General features: G+C 39.8%; 1 protein-coding gene across 1 annotated transcript in view; it reads left to right on the top strand.

The window, feature by feature from the left end:
* Fig4 (FIG4 phosphoinositide 5-phosphatase) overlaps window positions 1-19,590 on the top strand; it is a gene marked incomplete at its 5' end in the record, with an annotated part of 82,140 nt that overhangs the window by 44,414 nt on the left and 18,136 nt on the right. Inside the window, 1 exon segment of the mRNA XM_005377617.2 lies at window positions 9,212-9,350. Within this exon segment, the coding sequence (XP_005377674.1) occupies window positions 9,212-9,350 (139 nt within the window).

Genomic DNA, 19,590 nt, shown 5'->3' with positions numbered 1-19,590 from the left:
TCAGTTAAATAGCAACATTAACATTAAACTCATAAAATTATACTTCTTTTAAAAACTAAATGTGACAGGTAGCTGTGATGATGTTTTTTCTGCTTCCATTCTGATGGATTAAAAAAAAACCTTATCTTCTTTATCTATTCACCTATTGATAGGCATCTGGGCTGTTTACAAGATTCAGCTATTACAACCTGTGGTGCTATAAACATTAGTATGCATATATTATTGTGATATGATGCTTTTAACTCTTTAGGGAAGATACTAAAAGGGGAATAGCTGAGTCAAAAGGAACCTCTAGGTTTTTTGAGGACTCTCCACACTAATTTCCACAGTGGTTGCACCAGTCTGCACTCCCACCAGCAGTGGAGAAGGGTTCTTTTTCCCCACAGCCCCGCCAGCCTTTGGGAGTGAGATAGGATCTCAGTATTGTTTTCATTTGCATCTCCTGAATAACCAGAGATGTTGAGCATTTTTTATATATTTATTTGCATTTGTACTTCTTCATCTGAGAAATGTCAGTTCATTTCAGATTCCCATTTTTGGATTGGGCCTTTAAATTGGAGGGGGTCTGATTTTTTTGAGGCCTTTATATATTGCGGATATTAGTCCTTTGTCTGAGGTACAGCTGGCAAAAATTTGTACCCATTCTGTGGGTTGTCTCTTTACTCTGTTAGTGGTTTCTTTTCCTGTGCAAAAGCTTTTAATATATTGAGATCCCAGTTATTGATTCTTTGTAATATTTCTTGTGTAATTGGGGTTTAGTTGATAAAGGCTTTGCTTACAAAGCCTTTGATCTCCTTTTTCAGAGTATTTACATTTTTTCTTGCAAAGGTCATTTACTTCCTTCATTAGATTGATTCCTAAGTACTTCATTTTTTGTGCTATGATGACACGTATGGTTTCCCTAATTTCTCTTTCAATGAGTTTGGAATGCTATTAATTTTTGAGTGTTCACTTTGTATCCAGCTATGCTACTGAATTGGTTTGTTAAATCTACAAGTCTTTTGGTGGAGTTTGGAGGGCCTTCTATGTGGGGTGTCATGCCGTCCACAAATAATGATAATTTAACTTTTTCCTTTCCTATCCTTATTCCTTTTATTTGTTTCTCTTTGTCTAATTGCTCTGGCTAATGTTTCCAGAACTATATTGAATAGAAGTGGTGGTAGTAGAAATCCTTCCTCCTGATTTTAGAGTGAAAGCTTTCAGTTTTTGACCATTCAGTCTGATGTTGGCATTTGGTTTGTTGTTGATGGCTTTTACCAGATTGAGATAAAAACCACATGTACCAGTAGGGTTTTTATCACAAATGAATGTTGATGAGTGTTGGACTTTGTCAAATGCTTTTTCTGCATCTATTGAGATGACTGTGTGATTTCTGTCCTTGGTTCTGTTAATGTGATATATTACATTTATTGATTTGTGTATGTATTGAACCATCCCTGCATTGCTGGGATGAATCATACTTGGTCATGTTGTATAATCTTCTGGATGATTTGCTGCATTCTGTTTGTCAGTACCTTGAGGATTTTTGAGTCTATGTTCATTAGGGAGATTGGTCTGTAGTGCTTTTTTGGTTGGATCCTTCTCTGGTTTTGGTGTCAGAGTAATACTTGCTTCCATTAGTGACGTTGGGAGTATTGCTTCCCTTTAAATTTCATTAAACAGTTTGAGGATAGTGGCATTAGGTCTTCTCTAAAGTTCTTATAGAATTCAGCAGTGAATCTGTCAGGACGCAGGCTTTTCTTTGTTAGTAGGGTTTTTTTGTTTATTACTTCTTCAATTTCACTGAGTGATATTGGGTTATGGAGAATTTTTCTTTTTTTTTTTGAATTTTTCTATCTTCTTGATTCTGTTTTGGTAATTCAGATGTATCTAGGAATGTGTCCGTTTCTTCTGTTTTCCATCTTACTGGAGTACAGGTTCTTGAAGTAGGTATGGATGAGCTTCTGGATTTCTGCAGAATCCGTTGTGATTTTACTCTTCATTCTTAAATGCATGGATTTGGATCTTTTCTTCCTTTTGATAAAATTGGCTAAGGGTTTGTCTCTTTTATTTAATTTTTCAAATGATCAACTCTGATTTATTGATTCTTTGTATTGTTTTTTTCAGTCTCAATTGCATTAATTTCTGCTCTGATCTTTGTAATTTCCTGCCTTGTACAAGCTTTGGGTTTAACTTGCTGTTCTTTTTCTAGTAGCTTGAGATTCAACATTAAATTGTTTATTTTTAACTTGCGTTTTTCTGATGCAGTAATTCACCACTATAAATTTCCCCATAGAACTGCTATTATTGTGTCCCATAACTTCCAGTATTGGCATTATTGTTTAATTGTGCAAACTATCTAATTTCTTCTTTAATTTCATCTCTGACGCATTGGTTGTTCAGGAGGGTACTGTTTAATTTCCATGTATTTATGCAGTTTATATGGTTTGTTTTGCCATTGTTTTCTAATTTCACTGCACTATGGTCTGATAATATGCATGGGATAATTTCAGTTCCTTTGCATTTACTTAAGCATGTTTTGTGAACTAGTATGTGGTCTGTTTTGAAGAAAGTCCTGTGTACAGCTGAAAAGAATACAGATTCTGATGCTGGGGTGGGGGACACACTACATTTAGATATCTACTAAGTCCATTTGTTCAAAGTTTTGGTTCAGTTCTGATATTTCTTTGTTGATTTTTTTTTTTTTGTCTAGCTAATCTATTTGTGACAGTGTGGTGTTTAGGTCCCTCATTACATTTGTATTCGTACTTGTTAGATTTTTCAAGTCCTTTAATAAGGTGTTTTATATAGTTGGGTGAGCTGGTATTTGGTGCATCCATATTTGTAATCAATATCTTTTCCTCTTGGATTATTTGCTTAGTAAGTAAGTAGTGCTCATCTTTGTTTCTCTTGATCAGTCTTGGCTTGAGCTCCATTTTGTCTACAAAAGAATAACTACTCTTACTTTTTCCAGGTTCCTGTTACATGGAGTATTGTCTTCTATCCTTTGACTTTCCATCTATGAATTTGTTTTTGAGTTAAATGTGTTTCTTTTATGCATCAGATTGTTGGATCTTGTTTCTTGATCCATTCTGCCAATCTGTTCCTTTTCATTGGTGAGTTGAGGCCATTTACATTTACAGTTATAACTGATATGTGTTGACTTTCCTTGTCATATAATATTCCTGGTTGTTTGTGCTTCCCTTTCTTTTTCTTCTGTTTAATTGCTTGCCTTACCTGATGGATTTATTCTGTTGGGGTCCATGGAATTGTAGTCTTTGTTACTTTTCTAAAATTTCCTTCAAAACTTTTTGGAATGTTGCTTTGGTGGTCATGAATTTCTTCGGGTGTTCTTTATCACAGAAGTATCTTATTTCTCCATCAATTTTGAAATATAGTTTTGCAGGTACAACAATCTGTGTTGGAGGTTGTTTTCTTTAGGGCTTGAAATACTTTGCTCCAAGCTCTCTGTGACATAAGGGTTTGTGTTTAAAATTCTGCTGTGATTTTATGGGTTTTCTTTTATAGGGGATTTGTTTCTCTTGAACAGTTTTTACTATTCGGTTTTTGTGCTGCATTTCTGGAATCTTGACTTACATGTCTTGATGTAGTTTTTCTCTGATCATGGTTATTTATGGTTCTATGCAAGTCACTTATCTGTATTCTCAAATTCTTTTTCATACATGGAAAGTTTTCTGCCGTTACTTCTGTAAACAAGTTTTTTATGTTCATTGTATTATCTTCTGATTTTTCATTTATTCCAGTTAATCTTATATTATTATTCTTCCCATCATCTAGCAGCTGTTATATTGATTTTTCATGGTTCCTTGCTAATTTTAAGAAGTCTTTCATTTAATGTCTTCTAGATCTGATACTCTGTCTTCACATTGGTTGATTCTGCTGTGTATACTTTCAATAGAATTTTTAATCTCTTGCATATCTACTTGAATCTCTTTTATATAATTTTTTTTCCTTTGTTGGGCATTCATGGTTTCCCTACATTTTTTACCTGTATCTGCTATAATTTCACTAACCATTTCATCATCTTGATCATCTTGCTCATCATCTCTTTAATTACCTGTGTAATTATTTCTGTTTTGGTTTTGTCTAGAGGCTTGTTCATCTGCTTTGTTATTTGCACGCCTACCATTTCAGACAGTTTACTTGGGTGGCCATTGTTTTCTTCTACCTCAACACCCTGTAGATTTGCCTTAGGAAGGTTGGAAGTGTTAGCTTGCATCTTGCTTCCATGTTTCTCATTTTCTACTTTTGTTTATTTGTTTTCTGTGTTGAGGCTTGTAAATAGCTTATGCTGGGTAGCTTTGTTACTAGTATTGAGTAATAAATTGATTACTGTAATTATTGTAACAATTATTGAATAAAATAAGTAATAATTACTGAATAAAATCTAAGACAAATAAAATAAGCAATAACTATTGAATAAAATCTAAGACAAATCAGAAAATTATATACTATATATATTCCCTAAATGGAGCGATTTTACCTTAAGGGAGAAAATTTAAAACGGTAAAGAGGAAAAAATAGAGACATGAAAGAAGGAAAAGAGATTAGAAGCAAGAAAGATTATCCAAGTGTAGGAGGCCAACCTGTGAGCTTGTACCTGACCAAGGACATCATGGTTCACCAAGGGGTGATAAGATGAAACACAGAGAGACACAGAACAGGTTAAAATGTGGGAGACCAGAGGACTTTTATCTCCCTTCAACAGAGTCCTGAGTGACTGGTGCGCACTGGCTTTATTTATTCAGACATGGGCACAAGCAGTAAGAGTAACAGGGGACTCCATTGTATGTATCCAAGTAAACGTGATCTCAGCTGTGCTGATTTTCCCTGTAGCGTGTCAGCACCCACTCACACCGCCTTTCTCTCTACTGCTCACAGAAGAGCACTAGGAAGATTAAATTAGATTAAGGCCTTAATCTTCCCATCTGGTCTCCCACATCCAAGCCTCGGGATACTGGTAAAGAAAACATTAGGGGGGAAACACGGAGAAAAAAAGAACAAAGCAAAACAAAACCAAAAAACTAAAACCAGTCCTCATACTCACAAAAAAGCAAGCAATGAAAAGAAAAGACTGAAGTGAACAAAAAATTTTTAAAAGACCAATAGCAAAGGAAAAAAAAGATAATTTTCTTCGTGATTTCAAGCCTGTGGTTATTTTCTTGGGCCTACGGTTTTTCTGTAATGTCCATTTCAAGGCGTGACTCTGCTCTGGATGATAGACACGGAAGCAGTCAGAGCCCAGATCCACACCGGCAGTAGGGTTAGGGTGGTGTGCCAGTTTGAGACTTTCAAACCCACAGAGATGCAGGCTAACCTGCCCTCCGGTCCTGGGGACGGGCCCTGAGCTGTTTAGCTTATAACACTGGGTATCTCTGGCTAGCCTGACCGTGGCTTCTTGGCCCCAGTGGATGTCCTTACCCAGTCACTGTGGGAGTTAACACTGGAAGCCCTGAGATGAAGCCAGCCTGCAGCTGCTCCGAGTTCCAGGTTCAGCTGGCCCTTCCCTGAAATGGTGTCTGACCGGACACCCTCTCCAGGAATATGGCAGTGCTTAGTCCGGAACCACTCACTGGCTGTTGTAGTGTACAGCGTCCACTGGTCCATTCTACTTGTGTTTCTCCCTGGAGGCCTCTAGAGTCACCCGCTTTCACTGTTTCAGTGTGTCTCTGTGGACTTGATCTTCCCTTTTTCTGGCCAGGACCCAGGAGCCAGGGAGAAAGTGCAGACTGCCCTTTCCTTTTTCTGCATTGTAGTCTCTTCGGTTTCTCTGTAAGCTCCAGTTTTCCCTTCGGATCATTCCTGGGTCCCAGGGATCTGCCTGGCCCCTTCTTTTCTGCCCCACTTTCTTATGTTCCAAGGTCTGGACTCCGAATCTTGGAGAGGCTGGTTTATTGCTGCTTACCATTCCACTGTCTTCCCAGAAGTCTCTTTTTAATTTCTTTAATTCAAATTTTGTTACTTTGTTTTTTTTTTCCTGAGGCTTATCAAGTTAAAATCCTACATAAAAAGATAGATTACCTGAAATGATTCATAGATTTTTCTGTATATAGACAGATAAATTACACATATCAATGTATGCATACACACACATGCCACACACATGTGTAAGTTAAATGTAGTGAATACATACATGTGCATTCATGGCGAGTGACCATGTCCTCCCCAGGGATTTTAAAAAATAAATGTAAGCTCACAGGGTAAAGACACCAAGCACAGAAAGAAGTGCTCACAGAAGACGGTGCTGAGCCAGATCTCCTAGCACTATGAAATGATTTGATATACTGCTGTAGTTCTTTCTCTGCTTCTGTCCACAGAAGGAAGGATGTACAAGAGAATGCCGAGAACGGTTTGACTTACAATGAGAGACCCAACATATGAATAAAAAAATAAATAAATACAAAGTAGCTAATAGAAAGTAGGGGGATAGGTCTTTCCCAGATAAGAAGGCGATAAAAGATGAGTGGAGGAGGAACGGAGGGAACATGGATGAAGAAAAGACTTTTTCAGGTCATATCGATAACTCTGGTTGAAACCCAGTAGCTCTCTTTACCTTCCTACAGCTAAGCCAGTTAAACGTGATGCAGGAAAAGTCACGTTATCTCTCTCAGTTCAAGCTGAGCCGTTCTCCAAAGGTCAAGGCAGCCGAACAGTCCTGCTGCGTTTCCCGTGTCCATTCCTCCACTCTCCAGACGACCATCTCATGCCTTGTGCTTTCTCCTTGAGCCTGTACCACCAGTCTCAGCTCTGACCTTATTTAATACTTCACTGGGAAAACAAAGGTCACTGAAAGAGAGCTTGTCTGTATCTGCACTCAGAGTTTCGGCCTTACATGGTGGTACAGTGCCTGGAGGGTCCCGCTCCGCTGTCAGCCAAGCCCTCTGCTGTTTTTTGAAAACACCTTCTTGCGCTCCCCTGTCATGCACACACCGTCAGTTTCTCCCTCTCCTCTGCATCGTGTCCATTAGCATAAAGACATACCTTCGTGTTTTCAGCCCAGCCTTCCATCTGTAATCCCACTTGGCTGCAGTCCTAGTTCTGTGCCCTTGGAGCAACACCTCTGAAGGAGTTGTGTCAGGCTTATTTCCTGCTGCCTCCACCTGCGCCACTGGGCTTCGCGTCTCCCTGCCTGCGACTGAAACTGCTTCTCAAAGTTCCCAGAGTCCCCCAGTGGTGTATCCCATGGCCTCTCCTCTGTCTTCATCTCACTCTTTTAACAAATTTTGTCACAACCAATCGCTCCCTCTTTCTTAGAACTCCTTCTGCAATATCTTTTCAGTCTTCCTGTTGACTCTTCCTGCTCTACTTCTAAACCCTCCTCCTGTCTTCTCTTTCTGTGCCTTTACTCCAGGGGTACCTCATCTAGCTTTTTAAAAGTTTTTATTAATACATGTTTGCAACACACTAGATTTACATTCATCTTAGGGTCGGTACATGTACATAACACAACTTGTTTCTGGTTTTTTTTTTTTTTTTTTTTTTTTTTTTTTTTTTTTTTTTTTTGTCTTTTTGAGACAGGGTCGCGCTATGCAGCTCAGGCTGGTCTTGAGCTCACTTTGTAGCCCAGGCTGGCCTCGATCTCGCAGCGATCTTCCTGCCTCAGCCTCCCAAGTGCTGGGATTACAGGCTTGCACCACCACACCTGGCTTGTTTCTGTTTTTAATCTGCTTCCCTTTCCCACCCTCCTCCCTCCCTCCATCTCTAAATCTCCTTTCCCTATTTTCTTTCTTGTTACTATTATTAGTAGCACATGTTTATGACGTACAGTGTTTACATTCATCATGAGTATCTGGTAGCAGCGAACAGCATATCTTACATTTTCTTTCTTCCCTTCCCCTCCCTTGCCCTCAGTCTCCCAGACCCCTTTGCATTTGCAGGAAATCTGTCCCCTTGTCCATCTGTCCACCTTTCACTTTCCTCTTCGTTTACACATTGCCTTAGTCATGTGAGAGATACCATGCAGTGTTTAAACTTGTGTGTCTGATTTGTTTCACTCACATTATATTTCCAGGTGCGTCCATTTTCTGAAATATGTCTTGAATTTGTCCTTTTTTGTAGCTGGGTAGTATCCCACTATGTATGGATAGCACATTTTCTTTATTCATTCATCTGTTGATGGGCATACAGGCTGCTTGCAGGATTCAGCTATTGTGAAATATACTGCTATAAACATTAGTGTGCATTTGCAGAAGATTGAAGCTGGACCCATACTTTTCACCATATATATTAAACTAAAACCAAAATAGATCTTAAAACAGAAACACTGAATCTCCCGAAAGATGAAATAGGTGAAACACATGAAATCATGTGTAGGTATAGGCAAGGATTTTCTGAACAGAACTCCTGTAGCACAAGAAATAACAGCAAGAATCAACAGATGGGATTATATCAAATTAAAAACTTCTGCAAAATGAAAGAAGCAATTAACAGCAGAACAGACAGCCTACAGATTGGAAAAAAAATTGCCAGGGAACTAATATCTAGACTATATAAAGAACTCAAAAAAACTAGACCACCCAGAATAAAAGATCCGTCAAGAAATGGACAATGAGGTGAACAGACGCGTCTCAGAAGTGAAGTGGCCAGCAAACACGTGAAGAAGTGTTCACCATCTCTGGCCGCTAGAGAAATGCAGATTAAAACAAGGCGAAGATTTCACGTTACACCGCATAGAGAGGCCCCCATCCAGACGTCAGAGAGTAACAAAAGCTCGCGTGGCGGGGGGGGGGGGGGGGGGGTGCAGAAAGGAAGTGGAGACCGTGCAACTGACTTTCCAGATTGTGCAGCAGAATGTGCGGGAATTCGGTGCTTTGTCGCTGACTTTACTTATCTTTCTGTAAAACTAACAAATTGGTGAGGTTGGATGTATTTTCATTCTGAAAATAAAATCAGTCACGAAGGTATTATGGGGAATTTTAAAAGATTTTTAGGAGTCAGTTTTCAAGAGGCATTTGTTTATGTTCACTATCCTGTGCATTGTGAGAGGTAGTGAACAAAACGGAAACATTTTGAAGTAGGATTTTAATTCTGCTTGAACCTTTGTGACTGTTTAGCTTGTGTGTGTGTGAAGTTTGAAATACAAGTGCTATATTTATTTTCAGAGATCTGTACTATTAAGTCACACTTGTATCATTGTCCTTCTGGGAAGATACTCTCCTGAACTGTCTACACCAGTAATAGATTTGCTGAAATACATATTTTTGCTTTGTAGATGCAGATAGACAAGATTCCATTAATCTCTTCCTGGGCGTTTTCCATCCCACTGAAGGGAAACCTCATCTCTGGGAACTCCCGACAGATTTTTATCTACATCACAAAAACACCATGAAACTTTTACCGACAAGAAGAAGGTATGTGAACTCAGATTTGCTCTTGTTTTGAATATAAGGTTTCTTTTGCATTTTGAGAAATAAGTACATAAACTAAAGTCATTCTTCCCACAAGTTTGACATGGATTTACTGTTGTCGATGTCCTGAGAGTCAGCGGGTAAAATTGTAATTATCAGTTGGTGTTTCGCTAAGGTCGGATTAAGTTGCGGAACTTCATCACAGCCTGTGAGTGCAGCTCCACTAAAGCAAAGCGGCAGCGTCATTTTTTAGTGTTTCATAAATGTGAACCCCTTAAGAACGCTAAGAAGTTGATCTTCAGGTTTTCATGTGTGACATTCAAGCAGCATCACTTTGTGACTCAGTTGTTGTTTCTTCCAAGAGACGTGGCCACCTTCAGTAACACGAGTAAAGACAGGACCACAGAGCAGTGACAGTAGTAACCACCCCTGTCACCCCTGTCACTCAGTTTGGCTTCCCAGAATCATTCATGGGCGTAGGTTATTTGGTGACTGTTAAATTTGTATGAATATTCTCAGAGGAAGTGAACAGTTTACCTAAAGCCTTGTAATTTTTGTACCTAAAGCGTTGCCCTGTGGTGTAGCCCTCAAGAACAGGTAGAGTTGAGCTGGAAGCGGCAGTTGAGAGAATCTGGCCCAGCTCTCTCACCTCGCTGAGTCTCATTTTCCCACCTGCAGCGTGTGGATGGCTGGGCACATCTCGGAAAGCTCTTGTGAAGACTGAACGGGAAAGCTCGTTGGTGGTGTTAACTGAGAAGCCAGGTACTTACGTAATCAGTTTTGCCACCTGGCAGGCCTTGTTCATGGCACAGTCCGTTATGCTCAGAGACCTGTAGTGGGTATCAAGTTATCGCCGAGCGCTCTTTTCTCACCCAGCATGTTTCATGTAGCCTTACTGTGTGCAACTGCACCTCCCAGACATCACAAGGGCCATTGCCAACCTTGCTAAGTGTTCCGTCTTAGTTACTTTTTCAATTGAGGAGACACCCAAAGTTGAAGGAGGAAAAGTTGCTTTGGGCTCACAGTTTATGGGGGTTTCACTCAATAATCAGCTGGCTCGAAGGCAGGGTGGCATGGCAGAGGGGCCTTGCAGAGCAGAAATAGTACAGGCAGGAGACAGGGAAGCAGTAGACAGCAGCAAGCAACAACAGCTGCCACAGCAACCCTCTTTCTGTTCCTGATATTCTGTCCAGGCTACCCGTCCTTCACAACTGGGGTGGGGCAGCCTTGTCTTAGCACCGGGCTGGGGATTTAGCTCAGCGGCACAGTGCCTATCTGGCAAGTGCAAGGTCGTGAGTTCAATCCCTGGTACTAGAAGAAAAAAAAAATCTTAGCACCACACAGTGAATCGATCCTAACATCACATCCTAATCCCAGCAGTCCAGATAAGATAAAAGGAGCAGAGAGGGGCGTGTTTCTTCCTTCCGCTTACTGCTTTTGCCTCTTCCACCACCACGAACTGTTCCTCCTCTGCCATGTGCCACCCCTGCCTTGGAGCCAGCTGAGTATGAACTGAAAACCTCTACAAACTGTGAGCTAAATGAACCTTTCCCCTTTTAACGTTGGGTGTTGGGTGTTTTGTCTCAGCAACGAGAGAGAAGTAACTAAGACACCAGGTGGTTTAATTTATACTTGCTATAATACACAGCTCATCTGTGCAGTAGCAGAGTGATCTCTGATTGGTCCCATGTTATATCTTAATATTGGGTATTTACCTATAGTTCATTGTCATCAGCAAAGCTAAAAACAGTTGTTTATATTTATTTCTCATCTAAATAAACATAATTAGTTCAAAACTTTTACATGAATGAACATTTATTAATAATAAATTTAATGTGAAAACCAGTAGGACTTCATTTATAAGGAAAGTAAGCACAAGGATTAAGTTAGTTATTCCAATCATATGCACTGATTAGAACAAATGTGAGAAGCATTTAAACTCTGAGACTTAAATAATCAATCAGAGACTGATCCAGCAACCACTCATCCTTAATTCCAGCACCCTTAATCCCAGCACTAGACCATGAATCAGTCACAAACTCTAGATTCAGCTGCCTCCGAAAAACCCACCTCGCATGACCAGATGAGGCTTTGGAATTACATCCAGACACAAACCATAACACTTGGCTTAACCTTGAGCCACCTAAGTAGGACGTGCTGTTTTGTAGTAATGTGTAGGAATAAAAGGAAGATGGTATTACAGCCCTGTTTTCTAAGAAAGGAAGCTGAGGTACAGAGGGATTATGTCTCCGCTGAGATTCTGCAGCTATTTAGATGATTCAACAAGGACCAGCTAAAAGCCTGCCTCTGAAGATAAAATGTTCTCAAAGCAGATAGTGTGGTTCACTCCTTTGATGAATTACCGTCCTGTTTTTTCCTCCGGAACATTAGGCTGCTGTATGGAATCGCCAGTTGGTACTGTTGGTAAATAGTTGTTGTAAATACGCTAAGACATTCCAGTGTTTGTTTTGGCCTTTTTAGTGTCCCCAATCTGTACAGGTTAGTTTGATGACAGTTCAGTCCGCACAGTTCTGACAAGAAAAGAACAGGTGAGACGGGGCAGCAGTAGGACTCAGACCTGGTAGAGCCGAGTTGGAATTTCCCCAGCTGTGTCGCTTGTGACTGTTTCTTGACCTCAGGAGCCGCCGTTTTCTGTCTGTAAAATGGAGGTGACTGCCCACTTCATAAGGTCATTTGAGGCTTAAATGAGAAAGTATGTGGAAAGTACTTAGCACAGCATCCGAGGAGAATAAACACAGTCCTGAAGCAGCCAGGCTATGAGGTGCCTGACTCCAGATAACTCCTGGGTGACCTTGGGCAAAATCACGCAGTTGGTTGAATTCAGTGTTTACATCTGTCAAAGAAGCTTCCTCTGAGAATCATATGAGATCACATAAATGCAGCACATAGTATAATCAGTATTAGTGTTACTGTTACTATTCTTTAAGGAGTTGCATTTCCTAGTCTTTAGCCTTCAGTAAAAATTGTAGAAGATGCCTATAAAAGATCTGGGCACCTGGGAAGTGTTTTCTCACTATTACAGTGAACTGTAGGCAGCAGTTCACTGAGTCAGGAAAGGAGGTAAGCAGGGCGCCGCACGGTAACACTCACAGAGCAGACGCTGCAGTCGTTTCCACGCAGGTGACTCCGCTGGGCGTAAATGCCACGTTCTCTCTAACCGTTCATCTGTCGAGGGGCATATGGGCAGATTCCAAGGCTCACCTATTATGAGTTGTTGCTGTTATAAATGGGAATATGCATGGGTCACTATAATGGGATGTGTTTAATTCTTTTGTGAAGATACCTAGAAGATTAGCTGGGTTGAACAAAATTGCTACTTTCAGTTTTTTGGGGACTCTTCCATACTGATTTCCATAGTGGTTGTACTAGTTTACAATCCCACCAACAGTGTAGAAGGGTTCCTTTACCCCTCGCAGCTTTGCAGACATTTATTATTACTTGTTTTTGTTTTTTGATGATAGCCATTCTTTTTGGAGTGAGATGGAATCTCAGTGTTGTTTAATCGCATTTAGTGACCAATGATGTTGAACTTTTTTAAAGGTATTATCAGCCATTTTTACTTCCTCTGAGAAGCATCTATGCATTTTGCTTGTCAATTCTTTGATTGTGTGTTTTATTTTGGGGGTGAAATTTTTTTCAGTCCTTTCTATATCTTAGATATTAGTTCTTGGTCTGAAGTATAGCTTGCAAAGTGGTTTTCCTTTGTGTAGGTTTTCTCTTCGCTCTATTGGTTGTTTTCTTTGCTGCACAGCTTTTTAATTGGAGATGATCACATTTGTTAATTGTTAATGTTATTTCTTGTCCAGTTGTGATTCTGTTCATAAAGTTCTTGGCTTGTCTGGGTCCTCAAGAATTTTACCTATTTTATCTTACAACAGGTTGCATTTCTATTTTAATATTTAGATAGATTTTAGTTGAGTACATGGTGAAACATTTGGCTGTAGATTCAATCCACTGCGTGGGGAGAGTCAGTATTCCCAACACCATTTGCTAAAGAGTCTGTCTTTCCTCCAGCATATGTTTTTGGCCCTTCGGCCGAAGGTCCGATAGCTGAATGTGCCTGGGGATATTTCTGCATCTACTGTTCCGTTCCACTGATTGATTTGTTTTGTGCCACTCAGATGCTGTTTTTATCACTGTAGCTTTGTAACATAACTTGAGGTCCAGGCTGGTGATACCTCCTCCTTGTTCTTGTTGCTCAGGATTGCTTTTGCTATTCTGTTATTTTTGCTGGTTCCATGTGAATTTTAGGATGATTTTCTCTAGTTCTGTGAGGAAGGCTGTTGGTATTTTGATTGGGATTGTGTTAAATCTGTACAACACTTTCAGAAGTATGTCCATTTTGACAGTATTGATTCTGTCTATCCAGAAACAGGGATATTTCTTCTCTCTTTTTTTTTTCTTTTTTTTTTGGTGGAGACAGGGTTTTGCTATGTCATCCAGGCTGGCCTTGAACTCACTATGTAGCTCAGGCTGTCCTCAACCTCACAGCAATCCTGCCTCAGCTTCCCGAGTGCTGGGATTATAGGCATGCACCTCCACACCTGGCCCTAGAGAGAGATTCTTGAATAGTGGGATTTGTGAGTGCTTTTCAGATTAGCAAAGAAAAGAAGGAAGCTTCATATTACAGATCCATTTTCTGATGTCTTCGTAGATCTCCTTTTTCAGAGTACTGTAGTTTCAGTTGTAGAGGTCTTTCACTTCCTTGGTTATATTCATTTGTAAGTATTTAATTTGACTTGATGCTATTGTTTTCCTGTTGCCAGTGGGTTCATTATTGACACACAGTATTGCTATTAATTTTTGTGTTTTGTATTCTGCTATATTGCTGAATTTGTTTGTGAATTCTAGTAGTCTTTGGGTGGAATTTTTGGGTATTCTATGTAAAGAATGTCATCAGCAAATAATGTTAAGTTCTCTTCTTTCTTTACTATATGTACCCCAATCATTTTTTTGCTCTTACGTAAGTGCCCTGGCTAATACTTTGCATACTATATTCAACAGAAGTGAAGGTAGTGGACCTCCTTGTCTTGTACTTGATTTTAGAGGGAAAGCTTTCAGTTTTCCCCATTTAATGATGTTGGTGCTAGGTTTGTCATAAATGGCTTTTATCAGACTGAAAAGTTTTATATGTATTTTCTTTCTTTCCTTCCTTCTTTCTTCCTTTTTTTTTTTTTTTTTTTTTGAGACAGGGTCTCACTATGCAGTTCAGGCTGGCCTTCAACTCACTTTGTAGCCCAGGCTGGCCTCAAACTCGCAGCAATCCTCCTGCCTCAGCCTCTCAAGTGTGGGGTATTACAGGCCTGGCAGAGAAAGTACTTTCTATACCTATGTTCCTCAGTGTTTTTTTTTATCATGAATGGCTGTTGAATTTTGTGATAGAGTTTTTCTGCATCTCCTGAGATAATCGTGTGATTTTCCTGACTATATTTATTGATTTCCATGTGTTGAGCATATTTGCATCACTGGGATTAAGCCTACTTGGCCATGATGCATGATCGTTGATGACTTGTTGCATTGCCAGTATCCTCTTGAGTATTTTTGTGTCTCTGTTCATTAAAGAGACTGGCCTGTAGTTTTCTTATTTATTTGAGTTATTGTAATAGTTTGGGAACTAGAGTCATGCTATCATCCGGGAATTAATTTGGAAGTACTCCTTCCTTTCAGTTCCATTAAAGAGTTTGAGGAACATTGGTGTAATGTCCTCCATGAAGTTCTTGTAGAATTCAGTAATAAATCCATCAGGTCTTGAACTTTTCTTAGTTGGTAGATTTTTTTTATTATTATTGCCTCAATTTTCTGTCTGTTACTAGGTTGTTCATGGGTTTTACATCTTCTTGGTTCAGTTTTGATAATTTATCTATGTCTGGAACTGGTCCATATTTTTAAAGTTATCTGACTTGTTTGTCGGAAAACAGTTTTTCGTAACAGTTACTAATGATCGTTAGGGTCTTCAGCAGTGTCCACTGTGATTTGCCCTTTTCATTTCTAGTTGCATTTATATGGGTCTTTTCATTCCTTGTTTTGGTAAAATTGGCTAAGGATTTGTCTGTGTTGTTCATTGCTTCAAAGAACTAAGTCATTGATTTGATTCTTCGTGTGTTTTTTAGTCCCAGTTTCATTGATTTGTATTCTGATCTCTATGATTTCTTACTTTGTGTTAGGTTTGGGTTAGGACTGTCTTTGTTTTTCTGGGATGCTGAGGTGCAGTATTAGGTTATTATTTGAACTTGGTCTGTTTTTCTAATGTGATTATTCACAGCAGGAAACTCTCTTAGGACTGTTTTCAGTGCGTCCCATAGGCTCTTGTATGTTGTACTAGCACTACTTTTTCACTCTGGAAATTGATTAATTTCTCCCTTGAATTCTTCTTGACCCATTAAGTGTTCAGGAGTATGTTATTTTATGTCCAGGTGGTAAAATTTCTGGTTTCTTTGGCCATTGATTTCTAGTTTCAGTGCATTAGGATCTTACAGTGTACATAGAATGATTTTAATTTTTGTATGTATTTAAGCAGCGTTTATGGACTACTACGTGGTCTGTTTTGGAGAAAGTTTCATGTGCTGCTAAGAAAATGTATATTCTGTTGTATGAAGGTAGTTATTTACTAAGTCCATTTGTTCAAAGGTGTGGATTAACGCTAATATTTCCATGTTAATTTTTTGTTTGGTTTATCTATTTGTGAAAGTGGGGTACTGAAGTCCTTTATGATTGTGCTGATGTTTATTTCATCTTTTATGTCCAGTAATTTTTTTTATGAAGTTGATTGTACCAGTATTGGAAGAGTATATATTTACAATTATCTCTTCCTTTTGAATTGTTCCCTGAACTAATGTGTAGTGATTTTTGCCTCTTTTTTTTATCATTCCAGCTTGAAGTCCACTTTGAGAATAAAATTGCGGTTCCTTCCTTCTTTTGGGGTCCTGGTGAATGGAATATTGTTTTCCATCCTTTGATTTTCAGTATGACTTTCTTTTCAATTAGGTGTGTCTCTTGTATGCAACAAATCATTCACTGAGTTTTGTTTTTTGACCCAGTCTCCTAATCTGTGTCTTTTAATTGAGGAGTTGGGGCCATTTACATGGGAAGTTATTACAGAAAGATATTTACTTATTCCTATCATTCTGTTCTTTTTTTTTTTTTTTTTTTGTACCGGGAATTGAACTCAGGACCCTGCGCTTGCCAGGCAGGCACTGTGCCGCTGAGCTATATCCCTGGCCCCATTCTGTTCTTATACTGTGTTGATGCCTTTATTCTCATTTTGTTTAACTACTCCCCTTGCTTGATTTATTCATCTGTCAGACTTTTTGGCTTTGTTTGCTTCATTGTCTCTAGCAAGACTATTCTTGAGTTTTATTTTGTTTTGTTTTGAGTGTTGGTTTGCTGTTCATGAATTTCTTAACGTGTTCTTTTTCATGAAATATCCTCATGTTTTATCAGTTTTGAAAGACAGTTTTACAGGATATGTTTGTCTGAATTGAAAGTTGTTTTCTTTTAGTGGTTGAAACTCTTCAGTCCAAGCTGTGCTAGCCTTTAGTTTCCATTGAAAAAGCCTGCTGTAGGGGCTGGGGATTTAGCTCAGCGGCACAGCTCCTGCCTGGCAAGCACAAGGTCATGAGTTCGATTCCTGGTACCAGAAAAACACCAAAAAAAAAAAGTCTGCTGTAGTCCTAATGTGCTTTCCTTTGTAAATGACTTTTTTCTTTTCTCTGCCAGCTTTTAAGATCCTGTCCTTGTATTGGACTTCTCAGATTTCTGACTATGAAGTCTCATGGAGAGCTTCTTTTCTCGTTGTAATTATTTGGCGTTCTGTCAGCCTCACATTGAGGTCTTTTCCCATACTTAACTTTTTTCTGCTATAAACAGATTTTTCGTGTGTGCTGTCTTCTAATTTCTCTCCAACTCCAAGTAGCCTTGGTTAGTCTTCATCTAGTAGATACTAGATGAATTCTCCTTGCTCTCTTACCCTTTTTAAGGTGCTCTGTGTATATCATCATGTGCTTGCCATCACATTGGTCATTTCTGCTGCTCTTTTAATCTATAGAATTCCTAATATCTGGGATTTCTGTTTCATATCTTTATATGGAGAATATTTATTTGGTAGATTTGTTATTGATGTTTTTAATAAATTCGGTCAGCTCTTCTGATTTTTTGTTTTTTACATAACCACACTGACCAATTAGTTCCGCTGTCTTCTGGGTTATGTCATCTTTGAGCTCGCTGAGTTTCTGTTTGCTTCTCCTTTAATCATTTCACACGGCACAGCTGTTTGGTGTTCGATTTCCTCTCCATTGGTGCCTTGGATCTGCTCTGGGAGGGTTGAGGGTCTTTGAAGGTAGTTTTTTTCATTGTTTTTTCATGTTCCTATTTTTCTCCTCTTTCTGTGCTGAGGGTCAAATAGAGTAAATAAAATTTATTGTGGTATGAAGATCTGTAAAGTCTGATTCTGTTTTCTAGAGATGTAGTATTGCCTTTACTTGTCAATAGGTATCGTTTACTACTTCAGCCTATTCAATGTAGTTGTGTTGAACGCAGTCATTATGTTGTAAGGAGAGAATTTCTGCTGGCTGGGACAGCACCAACAGATCTAAGCATACGTCAGTGATACACATTAAAACCTGTCTTGATAACTTTACTCTTTCAGCAGTAATCCTTACGGACAACAGTATACTACTGCCGTTTGTGTTTTGTCTGGAATATGGAGGGAAGCGGGGAGGACAGAGGACAGGGAAAAGGAACGGGCTGTGTTGGTGGAAAGAACGGAAGGTAAGAGAAGTATCATAGGAGAAAAATAGACGGGAGCTCAGACCTAGCTGGAATTATTTTTACAGCGGGGGATAAGAGCTAGTGTTGATGGGGCTTGACGCAGTGTTTGTGCAGGTGGGGACAACGATACAGATGAGTGGAAGCGCATTTAGAGGTTACGGGAGCCTGTGGGAGTGTAAGAACCTCCTAACGTATTTATAGTCAGTCTTGATCGGGTCCTCTAAGCACAGTTCCATTAAGAATTAACCTTTACAGGGGCTGGGGATTTAGCTCAGCAGCACAGTGCCTGCCTGGCAAGTGCGAGGTCGTGAGTTCGGTTCCCGGTACCGGAAAAAGCAAACAAGCAAGAATTACCCTTACATCTCTCTAAGTGGTGCTATTTAAGTTGTAGCAGTGGCTAATTCTTATTTTCTAATGTACATATACAGGCCCCTGCTCATATTCTCTCATATGTATATCAATATATAGAGAGATACAGATACACACACACACACACATACATGACAGGCACAGGTAGGGAGAGAGGAGGCAGGAAAACGAAAGGGGAGGGAGGAAAATCTAAAAATCAAAGAGAAGAAGGACTAAAAAGGGGGGCAGGACAAAGGGGAAAACCTTACAGAATAAATTAAAGGAAAACTTTTAAAAATACTAGTACAGAATCAAGAACAGAGAGACAGAGAGCGAGTGAGCCCAGAACACACAGCAAGAAATGATAAAGAAAGAAACAAGCCCTCACCCGTTGTTCTACATTAACCCACAGCGTCTCTGAGCAGTGGAGTCAGCCCGGGTAGGGCAGTCAAGCAGCTTCCCCTGCGGACTGCCTCGAGCTCTGGTGGTGAACCTGTGGCATGCATAGTGTTGTGTTTTTAAGACAAGAAATGTTAATGTGGAGCTGTTTTTCTAAACTAAAGTCTCAGTGTTCAGTTTAATTGTAGGGGTGACACTGCGATAAATAAGTGGGTTTTGGGTTGCAGTTGTCACTCGGTCTCTAAAAGGTTTGCCGTCACTGGCCTGGAGCTTTCTCCGTCCCTCTGCCTGCGTGCTCTGTCTGTCTGTCGCTCTCTTCTTATCTCCCGGTGCACTCCGGCACTTCCAGCGCATACAGCCGGGGCTGACACACAAGTGCTTATAATAAATGTTGAATAACTGAGTCAATTCTCTGCAAGCAGCAGACTTAACCTTTCCCTGCCCTTTTTCGTTTTTGGAACCTTGCTACTGAAAAATGGTCTGAGGGCCAGTCCTTCAGCATCACCAGCAGCTTGTAAATGCAAAATCTCGGGCCCCAGCTGCTGCATCAGAACCTGTCTTTTAATGGGGTTCCCAGGTGATTCCTGTGCGTGGTGGACTTTGACACACGCTTCTTGAAAGCATAACTTTGGAGGCGTTTCCTGTCATCGTAGCGCTGTACCCTCCTCACAGTTCTTCAGGCTTCATGCTGCCTCTTCGCTGTGGTGTC

The sequence above is a fragment of the Chinchilla lanigera genome, unplaced genomic scaffold (genome assembly GCF_000276665.1).
Source record: "Chinchilla lanigera isolate Chin_1 unplaced genomic scaffold, ChiLan1.0 scaffold00010, whole genome shotgun sequence".
NCBI lineage: Eukaryota > Metazoa > Chordata > Mammalia > Rodentia > Chinchillidae > Chinchilla > Chinchilla lanigera.
The sequence above is the reverse complement of the archived record's forward strand: the minus strand, read 5'-3'. Positions and strand labels throughout refer to the sequence as shown.